Source organism: Ambystoma mexicanum, chromosome 7p (assembly GCF_040938575.1).
Source record: "Ambystoma mexicanum isolate Mex_15411 chromosome 7p, UKY_AmexF1_1, whole genome shotgun sequence".
NCBI classification, from domain to species: domain Eukaryota; kingdom Metazoa; phylum Chordata; class Amphibia; order Caudata; family Ambystomatidae; genus Ambystoma; species Ambystoma mexicanum.
This window is the reverse complement of record NC_090939.1, coordinates 203,424,259-203,446,954: the sequence shown is the minus strand read 5'-3', so window position 1 is coordinate 203,446,954 and position 22,696 is coordinate 203,424,259. Positions and strand designations below refer to the sequence as shown.

At 49.1% G+C, this 22,696-nt stretch overlaps 1 protein-coding gene across 3 annotated transcripts in view; it reads right to left on the bottom strand.

Moving 5' to 3' along the window:
* Nucleotides 1-22,696, bottom strand: part of BRWD1 (bromodomain and WD repeat domain containing 1) — a 3,236,587-nt gene that overhangs the window by 1,464,958 nt on the left and 1,748,933 nt on the right. For all 3 annotated transcript variants that reach the window (XM_069636064.1, XM_069636066.1, XM_069636065.1), the window contains 2 exons: nucleotides 20,981-21,105; nucleotides 20,768-20,850 (listed from right to left, as the gene is read on the bottom strand). In XM_069636064.1, coding sequence (XP_069492165.1) covers nucleotides 20,768-20,850; nucleotides 20,981-21,105 — 208 coding nt within the window. The remainder of the gene's footprint in view (nucleotides 1-20,767; nucleotides 20,851-20,980; nucleotides 21,106-22,696) is intronic.

Sequence of the window (22,696 nt, the reverse complement as noted above, 5' to 3'; positions counted from 1 at the left end):
TCAAGGTATATTTCATTTAATTTTACAACGTCTTTCTCATAGCAACCGGTGAGGGTGGTGAGCACCTGGGTATCGTCCGCATAATTTGTGTATGTAACACCCAGATCGTCAAGATTATCGAAGAGGAGCTTGGTAAAATGTTGTAAGGCGTGGGAGAAAAACAGGACCTTTGGGGGACTCCACATTGGATAGGGACTGGGTCAGCCACAGCCGAGGGAGCGAAGACCCTAGTAGTTCTATTGGAAAGGATGGATTAAATCCAGTTAGTGGCATTCTGGGAGAATGCTGCAGCCGAGGAGAGGTGTTTGGCCAGGATTTGATGGTCAGCCAGGTCAAAGGCTGCAGACAAGTCCAACAGAAGCAAGATGGCCAGCTTGCCCTTGTCTTTAGCTTCATCCATTTTGATTTTTTGGTCCAGGAGGGCTGTTTCCGTCCCATTCCCATGCCTGGGTCTAAAGCCAGATTGCTGCAGACCTAGGAGGTTGTCGTCTTCCAAATCTTGTTGTATTTGAAGGTCTGCCACTCGGGTCTAGCATCTTCAGGAGAAATGGGACAGTTGTAATGGGTCTGTAGTTGGTCGGTATATTAGGGTCTAGATTGGGTTTTTTGAGTACTGGCATGACCCACGCTTCTTTAAGGTTGTTGGGGACTGAAGAATTCTTGAATGATGAGTTAATCAAGGTGGTAATAAAGGGAGCTAGGTCTTTAGCACCATCCTTGATAACTGAAGCTGACACGAGTCACCTTGACAGTTAGAGGGTTTAAGGCTTGCAATTATGTTTACTACTTCGTTCTCCGTGATTGGGGAGAAGTGGAAAGGGTGACAGTCTGGTCGAGGAGAGCGAGGCACGTTACGAGAGTGTTCTTTAGGGGCGAGGGTGGCCTATTTAGACTATCTTGGCTTGCAAGAGAGCTATTTTGTTTGAGAAGGCTTGCTGGATGTTGTCACACCAAGCGTTGTCCTTAGTACAGTTATCAGTGGGCGGCGCCAGCCATTCCAGTTCTCTTAAGATAGAGAAAAGTTATTTTGTACCAGATTTACCATTCTGAATTCTGGTGTTGAATATCTCCTTTTTAGCGTTCGTAATGGCAGCATTTTATGTAGCAGCTGCGATGTAGAACCTTTCCTTAGTGGGGGAAGATGGGATTTTCTCCAGCTAGCTTCAGATGCTCTTTTGATATTCTGTAGCGCTTTTAGTTCTGCAGAGAACCATTTGTTTAGATGGGCGGTTGGTGTTAGACAGAAACCTGTGCAGTTCCCTTAGGGACCACTGCAAAAGATTTAAGACTACACGTGTTGGCAGTAAACCCACTTGGTAGCAGTCTGTACCACCCAGATTTACCTGGTAGCTGTGGCTGAGCAGTCAGACTTCCCTCAAGAAGAGTTAGGCAGTATGCAAAGTATACACAATAGGCACCCAGATACAACAATACAAGCTAACACTGACCAGAGCTTTGGTATCAAAGTATATCATTATTTATTTAAAAACACACAGTTGAAAACACTCCAGCACTCTTATTGTAAAATATTCTAAACACAGTTACTATTATAATATATACACCCCTTTTTCCTTATCAGATAAGTCACTGTAAAACACCACTTATTTTCATACAGAGGTGAGCGCTTAACTAGATGGCACTCCAATAAGTTTGTGAGAAAGGGAGGGAAAAAGACAGAATATGGAAAGGTACACCACTCTAAGGTTCAGGAACACTGTTAGCAAGGCAGAGGAGCAAAAGTCACTGGTGAGCCAAAGTCCAAAGGCTGGGCCCACTCTTAGAGAGAGCAGAGCACAAAGGCGCCCAAGATCACACAGTTACACTAGGCTTAGAAAGTCTTGCAGAGGGTTCAAAAAGAGTAGAGAGGCTTAGGAAAGTTTAGCCAGGGTGTCCCAGGCTAACCCAGGTTCGAAAGCCAGGGGCTAAATCTACCCCGTACAGTCGGTGGCAAGGGAAGCCAGGCGGGACACGGTACCTTAAGTGGGAAGGATCCTCCAGCGGTGGCAGTTGTTCCTGGTAGTGGGTGCAAGTTGCGTCGTCGTCCAGGGGAAGAGAAGATCTCGAAATGGAGGAAAGATGAAGGTCGTTGCACTACCAGGGCAGAAACCAGCCGCAGAGTTTTCCGGTTAAAGGTGGTACCTTTGTTTCGCGGTCGCGGTAAAACGTGGTATCCCGGTTGCCGGGGTGCTTGGCACAGGCAAGGCGGCCACGAGGTACGTCGGAAAGGCGAAAAGACGGTGAAACTGATTATCCCCACCAGTCAATGGAAGAAGACTCTCTGGCGGGAGATGATCTCTGTCGTTGGGAAAAGTGGTGAGGCGGTTCAGCAGGGCTCCACCGGTGGTGGTGTCGTGGCAGGTCGGCTCAGCTTCTCCCTCGTCGGATTCTTAGGTCCTGTGGCAACTTCTGAAGTTCCAGTCCCCAAAGCCCTGCTATATGCAGCAAACCCCATTCACTCAGCCTAGCTGTCACTCAAACATGCTAAGTGGTGAGCCGGCCGGCTCACCACTTGGGCCAATCAGGATGGAGTGCGACATGAGTCGCTTAGGCAACTCAGTCCAGGGTGCCTAAATTCCCCTCCACCCCCCCTAAGTACCCCAGACAGAGTGGCACCACTTTGGAGGGTTTCTGTGGAGAAGCCCGCCAAAAAGTGGAACAAAGGGCTCGACTTGGGTTGGAGTCACAGAAGAGAACACAAACGCCATTTTAGAATCAAGTTTTGGCAAAAAATACCAACCAGAGAATTATTATTAATTAAATAAACCTGCGGTATGTAATTAAATAAAGATAGTGGCCTAAAACAATGGGAAATCCCATAGGAAAATATTTGCGGTTGAATATAAAAAGTAGTATCCACTGCCACCAGCCAAAACTCGATCAGGGGGGACGGAGACGTGACCCCTCGACTAACAGACCCTGGGGCAATCGAATTGCCCCAGCCAGTACGTCCACAATATGGTGGTTTGTACTGGTTCTGTTCAGAATTTAAGACTAGTAAAGTCAATGGTGACTTTACATGCCCTGGGAGACAGTAGTCAGTCCCAGGGTATGGAGTCTATACTGGGGGGTCACTATGACACCCCTGTGTCACTGCACTGAGGGTGCTGTGTAACACACATCACAAAAACACATGAAGCCCTATGGAGTAAAAGACCCCATAGCCCATTAAACACTTCTAGATTCAAAGAAACACACTCAAATCATGTCCAAGAGTGAGGGTAAAAGAGTCTCACTCTTGGCAGGAGAAAGAAATAAACCCCAAAAATCCAGCAAAGCTGCTGGGGGACTCACTAGGTTAGGAAATTCAGCCTAAACAGAGAATTCTCCCTAACAGTTTGTTTAGCCTTTCTCAGTTTTAGTGGTGCAATTTGGTTTAGGGCTTGTTCAAGGGCGTCGTCGTAGAGGTCGACTAAGGAGGCTGGATCTGTGTTAGTGATGGTCTGGATGTTGGTGATCGGGTGTAGAAGTGGTCTTAGATTCTCTATGGTAATATTACGTTTGTTCCTGGACGCAACTTGTGGTGTAGTGGTGATAGGAGAGCTCCTGTGAGTATCTTTAGGTATGGTGAAGGTGATACAATGGTGGTCTGTCCAGGCACAGGGTGTAATGTTAAAAAGGGTAGTGTCACAGTTGGCATCGGCCAACCAGTCCAGTTTTCTGCCTTTGGTGCGTTTAGGCTTGTTGATACGTTGTGGGAAGCCTAGTTGTGCGATGGTGTCATCGAGCAGAGATGAGTTAGCATTGTTAGGATCGTGCAATCCTAAATTAAGGTTGCCCAGTAGGATAATTTGAGATCCTGGTTTGGTGTTTAGTGTTGTAGTAGGTGGGAATGTCCTCCTCAAAGGAGGCAATGGCACCTGGGGGTTGGTATACAAGGTGAAGTAATATGGTGCAGGTGTTGGATAGTGGGAGTTTGACTGATAAAAGTTCTGCTGAGGGTAGAATGTTAGGCATAATCCTGTGCAGTTCCCTTAGGGAGCACTACACAAGATTAGGACTACAGGTGAGAGCAATAAATCCCCTTTGGTATCAGTCTGTACCAGAAAGAGTTAGTTGGTAGCCGTGGCTGAGCAGTCAGACTTATCTCAAGAGGGAGATGAGCAGTATTCAGGGTTTACACAATAGGCCTACAAGACTATGGTACAAGGAAACACTGACCAAAGCTTTGTATTAAAAAGTAGTCATATATTTATTTTATACACTTCTAATAAAACACATGTATCACAGTCATCAAGCAAGTTAAATTAAGTCAGGGGAAAAATATACACACTCCAAGTTAAATTGTAGACCAAGTGAACCAGAGTGAAAACTGAGCAAAACGGCACAGTGATAGCTACACACAAGGGATCCTCTAACAATTCCTTACAAGGGAGGGAAAGCACAAGTTACATAGAAATAGTTTCTTACATACCCTAGCAACACTTCCCATAGGTTTGTCAACCAGTTTAAGCAAGACAGTGTATCAGTATTGGCAAAACTTGAATGAAAACTGAGCAAAATGGCATTTCACAAGGTTTTATAAAAGGGAAGGAAAGGGCAGTTGTAGGAAATTGGTGCACCACACAGTTCTAGATGAGAATTAAACTAAAGAAGGCAGATCTAAAATGTAGCCAGAGTCAGTAGGCCTGTGCCAGAGTCTGTGGTACAGGGCAAGGGCCCAGGAGCAAAAAATGTTCTTGTAGCTGCAGTCTAGTCTTTGGTTAACGAAGTTGAAAAAGGTGGATGCAGAAGTTGAAAATACAATGTTAAAAGAGAGGGGCGGCCAACCCAACATGTAGGTGAAGAATTTAAAACACCTTTAGTGCTACCGCGAAGAAAGGGCGGCCTGGCGGAACAATGTACCTTTAAATAAAGAAGTGGCTCCTGTGGTGGCCGTTGTTCCTGGTAGTTCTTGCAGTTCTCGTGATCCAGCAGAGGCAGCGAGGCTGTCGTCATGGAGGAAGGTTCGAGTTACTGCACTACACAGGGATGAAACCAGCTGCGGTGCTGCCCGACAAATAAAAGGTATGCTCCTTTAAATCGCGGTCCGGGTGGACTCTTGCCTGGCTATCCGGCCTCAGAGTACAGGGTACGGGAGATTTGACCACAGCAGGTCCGGGAAGGCGATTGGCAAACTGGTTGGCCCCACCGGCTCAAGGGAAGAAGGCTCTTGCAGGTGAAGATCTTCTCTCGTCGTGTGGAGAAAAGTGGTGAGACAATGCAGCAGGGCTTCACCGGTGATTCAGTCGTTGCAGATGTCTTTGGCTTCTCTCCTCTTTGGCTTCTTAGTTCCATTGGCGACGTCTTGCTCTTCCAGTCCTCAGGACCCTGCTTTTATGCAAAAAATCCCCATTCATACAGCCTAGCTGTCACTCACACAGTGGAGTGGTCATCTTGGCAGGATTGAGTGCGGCATGGGTTGCTGAGGCAACCCTGTCCAGGGGTCCTACACCCCCTCCCACACAATGGACACACCCCAGACTCAGTGGTGCCGAAAAGAGGGTTTCTCGGCAGAAGCCCGCCAAAAGGACGAACAAAGGATCCCTGACCTGGATTAGGAGTTTAGAGAAAGACACGTGAAAGAAGTTACATTAAAGTTCTGGCAAATAAAACCTACCGGAGTCAAGTTAATATTAAAATGCACCGGCGGTATGTTAGAGGCTGTCAGAAAAAGTGGTAACCTTGAACAATGGGAAAATCCCATAGGGAAATATTCACGATCAAATATTTATGGTAGTAACCACTGCCACCAGCCAGAAACTTTTGAGGGAGAGGGACCCCTCTCGAAAATGAACATAGGGGAAAAACTATTAACCCCTTCCAGTAACTCCATAGTAAGATGGGTTGTACTGGTTTAGTTCATAGGATTTGACTAGTAAAGTCAATGGGGACTTTACATGCCCTGGGAGACAGTAGTCAGTCCCAGGGTATGGAGTCTATGTTTGGGGGTCGCTAAGACACCCCTGTGTCACTGCACGGAGGGTGGTGTGTAACACATGTGAATAAAGATGGTTCCTATGGGGTTGAGAACGATCCCATAGGCATCAAACACAAAAATAGGCATTTTTGCTATGTGTTTTCTAGGCTAAGAGTGGGAAACAGAGTCTCACTCTTAGCAGGTAAAAAGAAACAAACCCTTAAAATTCAGCAAAGCTGCTGTGGGACTCTATAGGTATGGGAAATTAGCCATAGAATGAGAATTCTCCCTGACTTAGACCTGGATTGGGGACTTCTCTAATGTTCAGGTGGGATTTCGCTATGAAGGTGTTAGGCAGAATTATATGCAGTACCCTTTGGGAACACTACACACAATTAGGACTACAAGTGACAGTACAATTTCACCTTTGGTAAAAGCCTGTACTACATGGTTATAGTGGTAGCAGTAGCGGAGCTGCCATACTTATCTCAAGAGTAAGTGAGCAGTACAAGATAGTTACACAAAGGACAGCAATTACTATGATTCAGGCAAACACTGTCTCAAGGTTTCAGGTAAAAAATAAAAGTACATTTATTTTTAAACCATTTGTTATTAACACAACACTTCTATTAAAATTTAAAACCACACGTTAAATACACTACAACTGACCAATTCACTTTGTACGGTATAAATCAAGGTAAGTACCCTGTGTTTGAGAGAACCAGTGTTATGAAACAATACACGTTACCGTGGATACGATTGCAATCACTTTTTGACAGTTCGGTCTACTAAATAAAATAATAAATAATAAATAACGCGTATCCGCGGCAAGAAATGCTACCGGGGCAAAAACACACTTAGCACCTGAGATACCCAGAGAGAGTTGGGGGCAAAAATCATAGGCAATATGTTAGATAGGCAAACAGAATCGGAGAACACTCAGACAGAAATACAAGAGTCAAGAGGCCGGAGCCAGTGTCAATTGGAACTGGGTTCCTGTGTCGAGGATCACACGTCGGATAGTTCAGGATTCAAAGTTGCCAAGAGTACTTTAGATATTTTCAAATGTTCGGAAGCAAAAGTTATAAGAAGGAGGGAAAAATAAGGGCAAGCCTTATAAGCGAGAAATAGGGATTTCACCCAAAATTCCTCAAGCAGGACACAGTACCTTTTCAAAGAAGAAGCTGGTGCCACGGCAGTTTTTCCTGGTAGTTTCCCGTAGACCCATGATTCCTGCCTTCGGCATGAAGGACGATGAAGGGGGTCTACACCACACAGGGATGAGGCCGGCAGCAGCGACAATGAATAAAAGGTGCGCTCCTTAAAAAACAGGAGAGGCTCTTCAGGTGGCTATCCGGACCACTACAGCAGTGTCCAGCGATTTCGACCACGAAGGCGACCTCTGGCTGAAGATGACAAGCTGGTTATCCCCACCAGACTCAAGGGAAGAAGACTCCGGACTGTATCTCCTCTTAGTCGTTGAAGGGTAGATAGCTCAGGACTGCAGCAGGGCTTCACCGGTATGGGATAGTTGCAGCAGTCAACCTCTCCTCCGCTTCTCTTCGGTTCCTTGTAGTTCCAGTGGCGGCTCTCTGACTTCCAGCCCAAGAGACCTGCCTTTTATACAAAAATCGCCCATTCACACAGCCTGGCTGTCAATAACACAGCAGGGGGGTTGTCCAGCCTGGACAACCACCTCAGCCAATCATGGAAAAGTGTGACTTGGGTTTCCTAGGATACCCTATGCAGGGGGTGACTACACCCCTCCCTCAAATTCAGCCCACCTAGACACCCAGGTGCCTTGAGGAGGGCTTCCTGGCAGAAGCCCGCCAAAAGACAGTGAAAAAAGAAGGCAAACCTGGTTTGCCGCGCAAAGTAAAACACAAGAAGGATTTTAACAAAAGGAAATGGCTAATAAACTGCACCAGAGCCAAAAGAAAAAGCATTTGGTCGAGCGGGTTTAAGTTCGAGGCTAACCCAATAGCCTACAATATTACCAAGGTTATATAAGATAACCGCGGTAGAAAATTAGGGTAGATACCACTGTCACCAGCCATGTCTGAATGTTAAAAAGAGCGAAACAATGCTCTGCGAGGTACAGATAAAAAGGGCTAAGAGTTAACCCTTCCAGTACTCCATATAAGAGGGGGTGTAGCAGATCTGTGGTTAATTTGACTAAGTAAAGTTAATGGTAACTTTACCCTTTTCTGGGGGACAGTAGTCAGCCTCAGAAATGGAGTCGGTGGGAAGCCTGAACGACAACCCTGTGTTACTGCACAGAAGGTGCTGTGTGACACACAAAAGGGAGCTACTGAAGTGGTGTACTACAGAGTCCACAATCAAAAACAGGTAAAAACACATAGCAAAACACAAGTAAGAGTGGTGAAAAGCTCACACTCTGACCAAGTGGAAAGAAATAACTCCAGAGATCCAGCAAAGATGCTGAGGGACTCGCTAGGTAAGGGAAATTAGCCATGAAATGAGAATTCTCCCTAACAAACCCTCCTCAAAGGCTTCCAGCTTTGGAGTGGCACAACAAAATTGTAGAAGAAACCCAACGTGAGAGTCCTTGCTTGGAACTAGCCGGTCCCTTGTTGGACGGACCATAAGCCACAAACCGCTGCTTTGATTTCCTGAAGTCCTGAGTGTGATTCAAATAAAACTTTAAAGCCCTCTAACGTCCAGGGAATGCAGGGCCCTTTCCGCTGGCATGGATGCCCTAGCAAAAAAATGAGGGTAAAACAATAGAAGAGAGTTTGTGAAATGCCGTCGGCACTATGGGGATAAAGTGCGAGTTAGTGGCCAGAATAACTTTGTCCTTCAGAAATCTCAAGTATGGATGGGTCGATGACCAATGACTGCAACTACGATATCCGTCTGGCCGAAGTAATTGCCACCAGAAAAGGCACCTTCCATGATAGAAACTTTAAGGGAGTTGTCGACATTGGTTCAAAAGGTGGTTTCATGAATGCCGATCCAAGATGGCCGCCATGGAGATGACTCTGTGCTAGGAGCGCTCCCGGAGTCCCCAGCAGGAAAGGTGGAATAAATGTAGCCGATCCCCTACCCGGGTGCTTCTGGGTTTCGGAGCCGTGACGGTTGGTGCCGGAGTGGAGCGGGGGTGGTGCGCCTCTGCCCACGGTGGAGGGTGACGCCACCGCTGAGGAGAAGGAAGCCAGACAACGCAGGGTAACGCAGCCTGTGGAGGGAAGAAACACCCCTTCTGTGTGTCGGAGGAGTGACGCTTGCACTTCTCCGAGCAGGAGAAGCGTGGCTGCGGGAGTAAGAGGTGGAGCTGGAGGAGAGTCGGAGGTCCGGGCGGTGATCTGGCGGTGTGGGACCGCCCCTCCCACCCTCTGCGGATCTGGCCCGAGCTCACTTGGAACAGGAGCGGTGAAGAGCGAAGTCACGGCCGCCAGTGAGAGCTGAGGTGGAGGTGCCCTCCTGGGAGAAGTGATACGCTGCGCTCCGGGTTCTCGCAGCAGGAGGGGGAGATTACACCCGCGGTGGAGGGCAAAACGGAGTAGCTACAGGGGAGGACCCGCAGCTCCAACGTTGGAGAGGGCCCATCGGAGGGAGTGTCTCAAGCCTCGTCTGGTGAGCTACAGGGAGAGAGAAGCGGACCGCTAGAGGAGCGGGCCTGTTGCTATTTGCAGTGCAGCGAACCGTGGAGAGGAGACCGCCCGCACTGGAAAACAGGGAAGTGGCAAAGAGGCAAGCAAGGTGGCAGGCGAGTGTGGAGAGTAGGAGGGGGGGCACGGCCTGATTTTAAATAAACGCTGCAGGGCATCTGTGGCAAGTGCCTTACCCCTTGGCCCCCCCCTCACCTTAAATTGGGACAGTGGTCGGCTCGGGGAGAGAGGCAGGAACGAGCCGACCAACCTAAGTGCTGTGTGCAGACCTCTGGACATCTCAAATATCAGGAGGCCCTATCCCACCCAGGGGAAAGCGGGCATTAACGGAAGAGCCCTCAGGCTGCTTCCAAGGTGCCCCAGGCCATTACAGGGGCGAACTTGAAAGCAGGAAGAGACAGAGCGCCCAGACGTGCTGGGCAATACAACTAGGGGTGCACTCGACCCTGCGGACTGGGGGAAAGGTGGTCCAACAGAGGGCTGTGAACGGCGGTGATGGGACCACAGGGTACCTTTCCCCGGGTTGGGCGGTTTGCCATCAAGGGGAGTTCTCTTCACAATAACCCCTGCGCCTGGGGCTCTGAGGAAGCAACCAGTTGTGCTAGGAGGTGGAGCTGCACCCAGGCTGGGGAGCAGAGTGGCGCCGGGAGGGCCGAGCAACGACAATTATGTCTTAAAACAGAGGAAAGGCTCCATGGACCCCGGCAAAAGGGGATAAGAAATCCCCAGAGGGTATGCTTCAGAAACTGTGCAGAAAGGAATAGGGAGCACTGCCCAAAGGAGGGAAAGAGGGAGACAGGATCGAGGAGGAGACTGGCCTGGGAGACGACTAAGAGGACAAAAGGGTCACGAAGAAGCTACTAGAGGAGTGCTTCCAGACTTTGGCGACAGAATGGCCAATGTAATGCAATCACAACTCGATAAAATGAAGGAGGACCTCACGGGGGCGATCTGGAGGTTAAGGGTGATCTGACCAGTTTGGGTACAAGAGTGGCCACCAACGAAAGGGCTTTCCAAGATTTAGCGAAGGACGCTCACAAAGTACAAGAATGATTGGAGAGCCTTGCCAAAGCTACCCACACCTTGGAGCTTCAGACCGAGGATCTTGAGAATAGATCGAGAAGGGCCAACATTAGAGTGAAATTTTTGCCAGAGACAGTCAACGATGCAGACCTCCATCAGACGGTGAAGCTACTGTTTGCCCCCCTGGCGGATGTCACAAACCCGGAAGAGTTTGGACAGGGCTCAAAGTGGGGCCCAGAAGGGATGAACCCGGTGCTAGGCCACGGGATGTGCTTGTGGTGCTACATGAGTACACGCAATAAGAGAAGATCTGAAGATCCTCCATTCAGCTGTACCAGGACCTTTTGGCAATCACTCTTATCAAGAGGAGGCAGATGCGCCCAATAACGCAGGAATTACAGAAGAGGAATATTAGATACAAATGGACTTTTCCGTTCGGTTTGGTGTTTGAGCTGGACAGAAGGGTCACATCAGTGGAGGAGGGTGCCACCATCCTCAGGATAGAGGTCGATCATTCCTCGAGTGAGTCGCCAGACAGGGGGAAAGCCAGCCCCAGACAAAGGGAGTGGGAGTGGTCGACGAAGGCACCAAGAAGGAAAGTGAGGAGAAGGGGCCCAGCGGGCCCGGTGGGCGTGTCCTCCAGCCATGGTACTCTGGCCCGGGAGGGGGAGATCCAGGGCTTGACACCCAGTTGAAATCTTGGCCAAAATAAGGGATGGTTTTGGGGTACCAGGGGAGGGGTGTCTAGAAGAGGCAGCAGTGGCTGGGGCAAGGTACGGTTTGGATCACCAAAGGGTCAGGGTTGAATTGCCAACGGGGTCACTGGGGTTGGGAATTGGTACTGCCGCCCGAGGAGGAGGTTCGGGAGGGGCTAGAGACCGGCAATGCATACCCAGTGAGGAGGGGAAGGGTCACAGGTCTGGTGTGAAGGAAGCAGGTTACAGTCGTGGTTCTGTCAGGAGGGACACTTCGGCTTCCACGGTAAATGGGTAGAGTGCTGAAAATATTACCCCTTAATATTAGGGAACTGAATTCGCCGGTAAAGAGGGAAAAAGTAGAGCTAATGCCGGCAAAAGAAAACCCTGACGTCATAACCTTTCAAAAAACTTGCATACAAGAGAAAGATAGGCAGAGGCTGAGAATTAAAGGGTTTAGCTGCCTTCACCAATCAAACATTCAGGGGAAGAAGGGTGGGGTCCTCATAGGTCTAGACCATTTTTCAGGGCTATCTGTCACAGGTTCTGCCCGGGACACCGCGGGCAGATTCCTGGTTCTGAATCTTCAAACAGGAAGGGAGGTGTTATCAGTGGCAACCCTCTATGCTCCAAACACAGGACTGGACCACTTCATTCAAGCAATGTTGTGTAAATTGGAGAGGGCCGCTAAGGGTAACATAATACTTATGGGCGACTTCAATTTAGCTTGGGACCCGGCGAGTGGATACGAGTGTGAGAATTTTTCAAGCCCAAACTAATTCTAAAATTAGAGAACCAGTCGTTGGTAGACGCATGGGGGGAAAAGAGGAGTGAAGATAGTGTGTATACTTTTTATTAGAATGTGCATAGGTCGGCTTCCAGGATTGATTATGTCTGTTTGTCACATTGCCTGGAAAGTAGGTTTAGGGAGATTGAAGTAGGCGCGATCACAATTTCGGATCACACTCTGATTGCGATATCGATCTCATCCCCATCGCAGGCGGCGGGGCTGTGGAAATGGAAATAACCGTCACACATATTTAAAGATGAGGTGTTGCAAGGGGAGCTGCGTGAGGAACTTGGCCAATACTTTCAGAGGAGCGATACCAGGGCATGGACCCAGGTATAGTCTGGGATGCTTTTATAGCCAAAATTAGGGGGACGATTATTGGGATCAAGGCTCAGAGGGACAAGGAGGTTAGGAAGCTAGAAGAGGACTTGGAGGCTAATTTGAAGGCAGTTATGTAGGAGCTTGCCATTAGACCCTCTGCAGGGACTATAAAGAAATACAGAGTGATCAAGGGCCAATTAGAAGCGATAATCTCGGCCAAGGCGGAGAGGGCACTGATGCACCTTAAGCAGAAGTTCTATGTGAAGGCCAACAGGGCAGATAGGCTACTGGCAAGAAAGCTGAGGAGCGAGCAAAAGAATCAAACAATATTGAGAATTAAGACTGTAGCGGGAAGAGAGGTTACAGGGCTCCAAGAGATTAAAAGGGAGTTTGCGAGATACTATGGGGAGGTCTATAAGTCGGATAGCGCAACGGAAGGGGACCAGGGGCAGTATTTGGAAGGGTGCCATCTGACTGGGATAAAGGAAGCAGACAGGGAGGAGCTAGAGAAAGAGTTAACTATAGAGGAGGTTCACAAGGCCATCGCGGCTCTCCCCCTTAATAAAGCCCCTGGGCCTGACGGGTTTACAGCGGACTTTTATAAAACGTTTAGGGACGTATTGGCCCCACGTATGGTAGCCCTAAATAATGAATTTGGGGGAGCGAGGGGGGTTACCAAATCTATGGAGGAGCTGAAAGTTGTACTACTCTCAAAGCAGGGGAAAGATCCTACAACATGCAGGGCTTACAGACCAATTAGGCTGATCAATCTGGACACCAAGATCTATACTAAGATTCTGGCGGCCAGGCTAGAATCCCTCTACCCATCCTTGGTGGAAACTGACCAGTCCGGACGTATGTGGGGGAGGCAAACAAATGATAATACCAGGAGGATTGCCAATATTATAGAGAAAGTAAACAAATCCAGGATTGAGGCTATTGTGGTGGCCCTCGACGCTGAGAAAGCGTTCGATAGGGTAGAATGGGGCTTTCCTTTCATGGAAATTTGGGGAAAAATGTATGAGCACGATAGAGGCGAATTATCGTAACCCCACGTTGCGACTGATGATCAATGGGGAGATATCTGACCAGGTGGCAGTGTCTAGAGGCACGAAGCAAGGGTGCCCGCTGTCGCAGTTACACTTTGCAATGTACCTAGAGCCGCTTCTATGTAAAATCAGGCTCCAGCAGGTGATTAAGGGGGTGGTGGTTGGGGGAAAAGCACATAAGGTGGCCGCCTTTCCAGACGGCATGTTGACCCTGACGAACCCCCGGGAGTCACTGGAAGCAGTCGAGGGAGTTTTCGCAGAGTTTGGCCGGGTTGCAGGGCTACGGATCAATAAAAGTAAGTCGGAAGTGCTGTGCCTACAGATAACTCCCTTTCCTCCCCGGCGGACAAGGAAGTGCTCAGACTTTGCCTGGGCTCCGAGTAGAATCAAGTATCTGGGGACCATCCTTAGGGGGACCATAGAGCAATGATATGAGGCAAATTACCCCCCCCCACCCCCAGTTACTGGGGAAAATCAAGGGCCTTCTCCTGGGTTGGGGACCTCTGACTGGGTCATGGATAGGCAGGATTAATGCCCTGATGATGGTAATCCTTCCAAAATTATTGTATCTGTTTATGGCGCTACCATTCAGGGTCCCGACTCCCCTTTTTAGGAAGTTAAACAAGCTCACTCAGGCCTACATCTGGGAGAATAAAAAACCTAGAGTACCCCGGAAGCTGATGCAATTGCCCAGACATAGAAGGGCATGGGGGAGCCAGACATGGTAAATTACTACCGGGCAGCTCAGATGCGGGTTTTACGAGTCTGGGTTAAGGACGAGAGGGGGAAGGTGTGGAGGGAAATGGATAGGTCAATGGTAGGTGCTGCGCTGGAGGGGGTTTTGTGGCTTCCCCGGGAGGACAGGCCTAGGAGGATGTACTGCAGCACAATAGAGGTGCTGGTAGGTAGGTCATGGGACGAAGCGGTGCGCAGATCAGGGATTACCACCTTTCCTTCACGTCTCACACCCATCTTTGCTAATCCTCAGTTCGCCCCTGGGCTGGGAGTTGACTCCGGTTTCGACGCATGACAAGAGGTGGGGGCTGTAGGTACATAAGGGACCTCTATGATGGGGGGCAGATAAGGGATTTCCCCACTTGCAAGAGCATCTTTGGGGTGGGGGGAAGAGGAGCGTTTTCGATATATGCAACTAAGACATTGGGCCATACATCCATCTATAAAGGAGGCGGATACCAGGGAACTTACCCAGTTTGAGAAATACGACTAATGCAGGGGACAGACATCTAGTGGGGGAACTGTATAGGCTGCTCAAGGAGGGGGAAGGGGTGGGCGGGCGGAGATTCATGTCCAACTGGGAAAAAGAAACCGGGCACTCAATTGCGCTAGAGCAATGGCAATCCCTGTGGGCGAACATTCCCAAGTTGACGAACTTCATACAGATTCAAGAAATTTGGGTGAAGATGATGTACCAGTGGCACCTCACCCCTTGTAGGATAGCTAAAATGTATCGGTCCAAGACCGCCCTGTATTGGAGGGTATGTGGCTGGGAGGGTTCCTGGGGACATGTCTGGTGGCAATGCCCGAAGGTCGCCCTGTTATGGGAAAAGGTTTGTGAAGCGCTTCATGACATGATGGGCACAGACATCACAGGAAGTCCAGATACAGGGCCGTTTATCATTGGGCTGGATGGTACTCTAGACGGGCTGCATAGGAGGCCCCAAAAGTAGGTATATCTGACCCTGGTGATGGCGGGGACACTGTTAGTAGCACAAAGGTGGAAGGCAAAAGAAGCACCCGCGGAGCATGACTGGGTAGGAAAGGTATGGACCCTGGCAGCAGTGAAAAAAGCGACCTACTCGCTAAGGGGAGAACACCAGAAGTTTCTTTTGGATTGGGACTTGGTACTTCAATTCCTTAAAAGACTCCAGGGCGGCCTGGTGCCCGCATAACATGAAGCTTCTGGGCTTGGTGTAAAAGGGGGCCATGGACGGGCTCAGGGAGGGGAGTGGATGGATGGAAGGAAGGATGGAAGGAAGGAAGGACAGAAGGGGGAGCCAGGAGGCCCCCGATGGTGGAGCTTGGAGTGCTCAGCAGCGTGGAGGAAGGAGCAGCGGGGGATGAGCTAGGAAATTGCTCAAAGGACAGAACTTCAGAGGGATGCACCATGACCTGGGGGGTGGGGGATATGGGTTGTTTGGAGAGGGTGGGGCGAGTTGGGGGGGGGCGGCAAGGGTTTGATTTGTCAAGTTGTTTAAAAATGACAATATAAATTCATATAAAAAAAAAAGGTGGTTTCATTAAAACCGAAAGCGCCACATTAAGGCTCCACACCGGCGCAAACTTCTTCATATGAGGATAAGTTTGAAACAACTCTTTCAAAAAAAAATTCACTTACCGATCACTGAACAGAGGAGCAGCATTTTGCCTTCTAGTGAATCTAGATATCGCTGCCAAATGCACCTTAATGGATGACAATGCCAGGCCCCCCTCCGCCAAATGCAAAAGGTACGGGAGAACCTGTGCCGGAGAAACGGTCAAAGGGTCAACCGCAGGGCGGGTCTTACATCATTCACAAAATCTTTTCCATTTACATCCGTAAGAGATATTTGTGGACTGTGCCCTCGCTGCCTCCAAAATTCATCAACAGTTCTGGGAAATACCTAAATGGGCAAACTTGGAGTAGTCAGATGCCAAGCCGCCAGGCTGGGAGAGCCCAGATCGTGATGCCACACCTTGCCCTCGTCCTTAGACAGGAGATCCGGAGCTGCCCCCAACCGAATGGGCTCTTCCATCGAAGTATGAAAGAGATCGGAAAACCACGTCTGTCTGGGCCAGAACGGGGCCGCCAGGGCTGCCGAATTAGCGGATACAGGGGTGGGTGGGAGGGGTGGGTGGGGTAATGCATACGTGAACAGGCCCGTCCACGGGAAAGAAAACGCGTCCCCTAGAGACCCTGGATGAGCCCCTCTGCTGGCGAACTCCTGACATTGCTCGTTTTCTACTGTTGCAAAAAGATCCAACGGAGGATGCCCCCATCGAAGGATGATCATCGAAACCTGCTGCTCCTTCAGCTTCCATTCGTGCAACTGGCCGGTGTCCCTGCTGAGTGCATCTGCCTGAACATTCAACACCCCCGGTAGATGATAGGCCACAATGCTGATCTCTTCAGCCAGAACCCAATGCCAAACGTCCTGCGCCTCCTTTGACAGGACCCTGGAATGTGTGCACCTCTGTTTCCTTAGATAAAACATTGTGGTGGTATTGTCCGTCAACACCCTCACCACCAATCCGCATATGCGCGGCAGAAAAGACTTGAGGGCCCCGTGCAACGCTCTCAATTTGAGCACATTGATGTGGAACATAAGATTCCTCCCGAGACCACAGGCTCTGCACCTGTGAACTGGCGAGATGAGCCCCCCCCCATCCTGTCTGAGAGGCGTCTGCCACAATCGTAAACTGGAACTCCAGCTCAAGCAACGGCATGCCCCACACCAGATTGCATGTCCACCAGCGAAGAGCGGCCAACAAACTTCTGTTGACCACCAACTTTAGCGACCATAACCCGCGACTCTGCGCTCATCATTCCGCTAGGAACTCTTGCATCGGCCTCATGAAGAGACAATTGGGCAGAAGCGGGATACACAAAGCCATGGCCCCCAACAGCGACACTTAATTGTGGACAGACACCACTGTGCCCTCCTTCCACTCGCTGCTCTCTGCTGTAACTTCTTGACACGCTCGCTGGAGGGCGTCACCAGATTGTGCCGGCTCAGAAACTCCACCCCCAGAAACACCAATTCCTTGGATGGTGTCAAAAATGATTTTTCGAAGTTGATGGCGAATCCCAGTCGTTGCAAAAGCTGCATGATTGGCACAAGACTGTCCTGCGCCCTCCCTAGTGACGAACCACTCACCAACCAGTCGTCCAGGCAGGGGTATACATGATGACCTTCCCGTCGGAGGAACGCTGCCACTGGTGCCAAACCCTTTGTGAACGTCCTGGGAGACGACTTCAAGCCAAACGGGAGGACCGTAACGGATAGTGTTCCTCACCGACTACAAACCGCAGAAACTTGCGGTGCCGTCGCTGCATAGGAATGTGAAAACATGCATCCTGTAGATCTAATGACGCCAGAAATGCGTCCAGCTGCACTGACCGAATGAACTCCTGAAGCATGAGCATCTTGAACTTCAGGTGTTGCAGAGTCTTGTTCAACACCCGAAGATCCAGAATGGGTCTCCACTTGCCATTGGGCTTCTTCACCATGAAGTAGCAGGAATAAACCCCTTGGCCCCGCTCTGCCACCAGCACAGGTTCTATTGCCCCTTTCTCCAGCATGAGAACCACCTCCTGCCGCAGGATTTGAAGATGCGGCTGTAGGACATACACCGGTGGAATAGGAACTGGGGGACACCTGAACTCTAACGAGTGGCCTAGATGCACCGTGTCCAACACCCAGGGATCTGATGTTATTTTTCTCCACTCATCCACGTGCAGAGCCACTCTGCTCCCTAGCAGATTGTCCATAAGGCAGTCATTGTTGCGGCTTAGCTTGCCTCCCCTTAGACGCTGCAGACTGCAAACCCCTTTTCCGCTGAGCCTGGAAGTTTCGACTTTTCTGCACTGACTGTGCCGACCGTCGATATCCTTGAGAGGAGCAACTGGATCGACTGTAACCACATTCTCTGGTGGAAGCAAACCGGGCATTCCCTGAAGCACCCTGGAACGGGCGAAAGGAGCTAAACGAGTGCTCACTCCGTAAGGAACCTTAGGACTTAGCTGTTTCCGTGTCCTCCTTCATCCCTTCCAGGGTTTCATCGATCTTTTCAACGAACAAGTGCTCCCCTTCAGAGGGCAGGTCCATGACTTTATATTGCACCTCCGGCCGAAAGTCGGTGCATTTTGCCCAGGCCTGTCGTCGAAGCACCAACCCATTGTTAATTTGTTTAAATCCTGATTCCGCCAGGTCCACGTCAATATTTATGCTGTGGTTGGAGGCTTCTTCACCCTCACGATCCAACAGCATGGCGTCCTTGGGGTGCTGCTCCGGCAGATGTTCCAGAATTGGGGCAGCCGATGCCACATTTTGCGATCATAACGGGCCATGATTGCTAAGGAATGTGCCGCCTTGACCGTCATCGCCCCAACCGTCAAAACATTCTTCCCAAAGGCGTCCTGCCTCCTGGCCTCACTGTCCAGAGGCGTAACGCACTTGTGTTGACTTCTGGCCTTCCTGCTGGCTACCGCCGACACCACAGACTCAGGTGTGGGCTGTGACACCAAGCATTTTGGGGTAGACTCTGGAGCCTTGAACTTCTTTTCAATACGACCTTTGACAGCCGGCTCCGAAAACGGATGGCGCATCGTGCGAAGGCCCTCCTGCCACACATGGTCAAGAATAGGCACGGAGAAGACAGCTTTCCTTCGCTTGCCCATATGATTGGATAGGAACCAGTCCTTCGGCTCCTCTTCTGGTGCCAATCCAAACTCCACACACGCCTTAGAGATCATGGCGTGGAATGTCCCAAAATCATCTGGTGGAGAGGACTGCGCTGGACTCCGAGGTTGCTCCACGTCCGTGTCCCACGCATCGTCCCTCATCGGTGAAGTCGAAACTGTAGACAAAGTGTCCAGCGGAACACACACTGGCTCAGACTCTGGCAGCTCGCCTTCTTCTGGATACGACTGTGGGTGGCCTACCCCCCACCGGCAACGGCAACTGTGCCGGAGGAGACTTCCTCTGTGTTACACCAGGCATGTCGACCACCGGCACTGCCGACTCACATTCGGAGGAGGCAACCTCGCATCCAGCTGCCCCAACAACGACTGATGCAGGGACAGTACTTGGGTTGACAAAAGAGACTGCGGGTTAACGAGCGGATAACCGGCCGGACCAGCGCCCATTCCACTCAACATCGAAGGCCCCACACTTTGGAGACCCAAAGCCGAAAGGCCCAGCACCTGATCTTGTCGTCCTCAACCTCTGATGAAACTAAAGAGTCGCTGGACCCTGATGCTAGGGCCCAATGTTGTCAGGCAGAAGAGAGTCAAAGGCGGCTGACTGCCATGCCCCACTCGTCGACAACAATCCTCCTGTTTCCACTCCCGTGGACGAGATCATCATCAGTCCACTGTCAACCACTGTCGTGGACGGCGCCGACACCACTGTCGACGACGGGACTGTAGACAGCAGCCCAACCATTGACGACGGATCCACCATCGACAAGGTCGTCGTTGTCGGAACCACCTCCCTCGGTGTCAACTTCACCGGAGACCCGGATTTCTTGGAAGAAATGGGCCGGTGTTTGGAAGACTCCCGGCTGGACAATGATCTGTGATGATCGCCGGATGACGAGCACTTCGATGGCGATACCTTCGGCTTGGCCAAGCCTTTCTCCTGAGCCGTCGACTTCTCGGGCCTACCACCAGACCCTGTGAATGGTCCGACCAACCATGCTTGGACAAAGAGGTACTCGCACCCTTCGACAGCTGCTTGCTTGATAAAGACTTACTGCTCTTCCCCACCTCCGATGCTGGCCAAGCAGGACGCGGTTGAAATCTGAAGGGAAGCCGCGGTGGCAGGGCTATTTATACCACATGTCCTATTGGTGGGGCCTAAAGTGTCAAAAGTTTCCATAGGAAAACGCTAGGTTAAAGTGACAGATTTCCCAGCCTGACGACGGGGAATATTCACAGCATGTGAACCCATGAAAGATCCAATGCTGGAGAAGACTGATTCTGCCAGGGCAGAGCTCAAAGCCTGTCTAATGGTTATGTCATTTGCCAAACATTCAGTACAGGATTTTGTAGGATTCCAAATGAGTCCTCCTTTAAGAGACTGCTCTTTCTTTTAGGAAGGGTTGCCACCAACCTCTCACAATAGTATAATGCCATTAACCCAAGCACCAGATATTGGTGCTATGCAAATTCACAATGGACAACAGTAAAGTTCAGAGTCAATATTTTAAGTGCAGTATATACTACCTTAATAAAACGGTCTAAAAAAAACACACAAAAATATGAAATGTCTACTAATGATCCTATAGTCCTAAGTAAATTAACAGGAGCAAGAGACAGACATGTGTTATAATCGTGTCATGTGAGTGCTACATATAATTGTGAACAGTCCTTTCCAGTAGCATGGAGGCTAGAGGTGAAACCCTTGCCTGTGAAACTCTCATCTTCAGGAAGTTAACTGCCTGGCTCTGTGAAATATTTCAAAATGTTAAGACTCTGCTCGTAGGATAGTTGCCATTGTAGATCACACCTTACCCACTCAAAACGGGCCAAATGGCAGTGGTGCACTAGGCAAGATCACTTTAGATTGTATTACATGGCATAACAAACATGCAACAGTTCCCCAATTTGCGTCAATGTGGTTCATAAATACATTTCTTACCAGCTTTCCAATTCCTTTGCCGTGCCTCATCATAAATCTGGCGGAGCACAAGGAAGTCAATGACATCGGGCATGTCATGATATCTAAAATTTCGAAACAGATACATTACTAATCATGTCATGTACACAAGGACGCCCAACGCATTCAAATACCAGATGAACGCTGCCAAAGAAGTCACTTTATATTGTAGCATGAAACAACACTCATACATACTTTAAAGAGAAAGACTTGTCCAATAGTTTTCCAGTGACATGGTCTAGCAAGGACACCTTAATGCAGCAGAGGGTGGGTGGACCAACTTCATATCTCATTCCAACAATTTTTACCAATTCCTGGTCCTAGAAAAAGCATACCATATGTGGATTTACAAATTAACATAAAACTAACATTTGCAGTAGGCCTTTAAGTTTCAATGTTTCATAACTATCTACAAGTTCCAGTACTCTTTGTAATCACCTGAACCATGTATCATGAATATTAGGGACATTTAAATTAAATTAAATTCTTTAATGTGGTTTAGTTTACATAATAAACTTTACACATAATAACATATATACAAGAGTAGAAAAGAATACAAATATGTAAAATATAATAATGTACAATAAATGGTGAGCGCAAAAGCAAATACAAAACATACAATACCGACCAAAACTATGTTAATATAACAGTCACAATACTACCGTTGTTTAAATTCAAAATAAAACTTAATCGCTTCATTTTCTATCTACAATTTAGATCACATCTTTATATATTTTCCATACATCACATTACAGTATCAAATTCTACACACCCTGCAAGATTTTTTTAAAACATTTTTTTATATATAATACAGGTGTAACTTCAGAATTCTCTTAACCCTTTAACTATGGTCGTTAGCCACTGCACCCTGTGACCTATCTGAGACCCTCTGGTCGCCAGCTACTTCACCCTGTGACCCATTCAAGACCCCTTGATCGCTTGTCCTGCACATTGCTAACTACTCTAAATCATGCATTTTAGTTCACATTGCGAATCTTGAATCGAGGCGAACCCATCTGCACGCTGCACACTTAGATTATACGACTTCTAAGCACCAGACCACCTCAGGATAACCTGCCAACAAACACCGTTATGACATCTCTCATGTCAGACTCACCTATTGGCTACTTAGCTATACTCTCTACACTTTCTGCCTTAGCCTTTACGGGAGCCCTTCACCACAATCTGCCTACAGTAAGGGAACCAACTAGAGAAATGTACACACAATTACCGCCCAAACAGCCTGCTCCCGTGACCCAGACCCAACTGAATCAGGCTTGTCCTACCGCTCTAAGGAACACCAGACTAGGCTCGAGACCACTGAAAGCAAGCGTCCCCAGCCAGCACGATCCTCCCCGCAATGAGAGACAATGAAGGACTCTCTCAGGTAGGGAATAAAGCCAAGACAGAGTGCGGGTGAGCTTAAATGGGAGTTTATCGATCAGAATAGGGCATGCAAAGAACTCTGCAAACTCCGAGAGCGCTCTGTCTGACAATAGCAAAGACAGGCGTATACATTTACAAAAAACGTCATAAGAACCTACATACTATAGGGGGCACAAGTTCAATGGGATTGGGTGGCGATGACTAACTATAGGTGCTGCTGCGATGTGGTTGGCCGTGGCTGGAGAACGTCACTTGGTCAGCCTCGTGGGTTGGGCTGGGCCTGGCAGGTTGGCAGAGTTCATCCGGGCGGTGTTGTTGTGCCATCGCAGCCAGTGTCAGAGATGAATGTCTTTTCCTGACTTATTTGCCCTAGGCCATGCACACTGCAGTCATTCAGTCATTGCAATATTATCTTTTTTTAGTAAATTTTCCAATAGGTTATTCTACAGGTTAATGCAACACAGGAGGAATGCACCTTGTGAGGGATCTAATGGTCATTCATCAGGGTATGGTTACCAGCGTCCT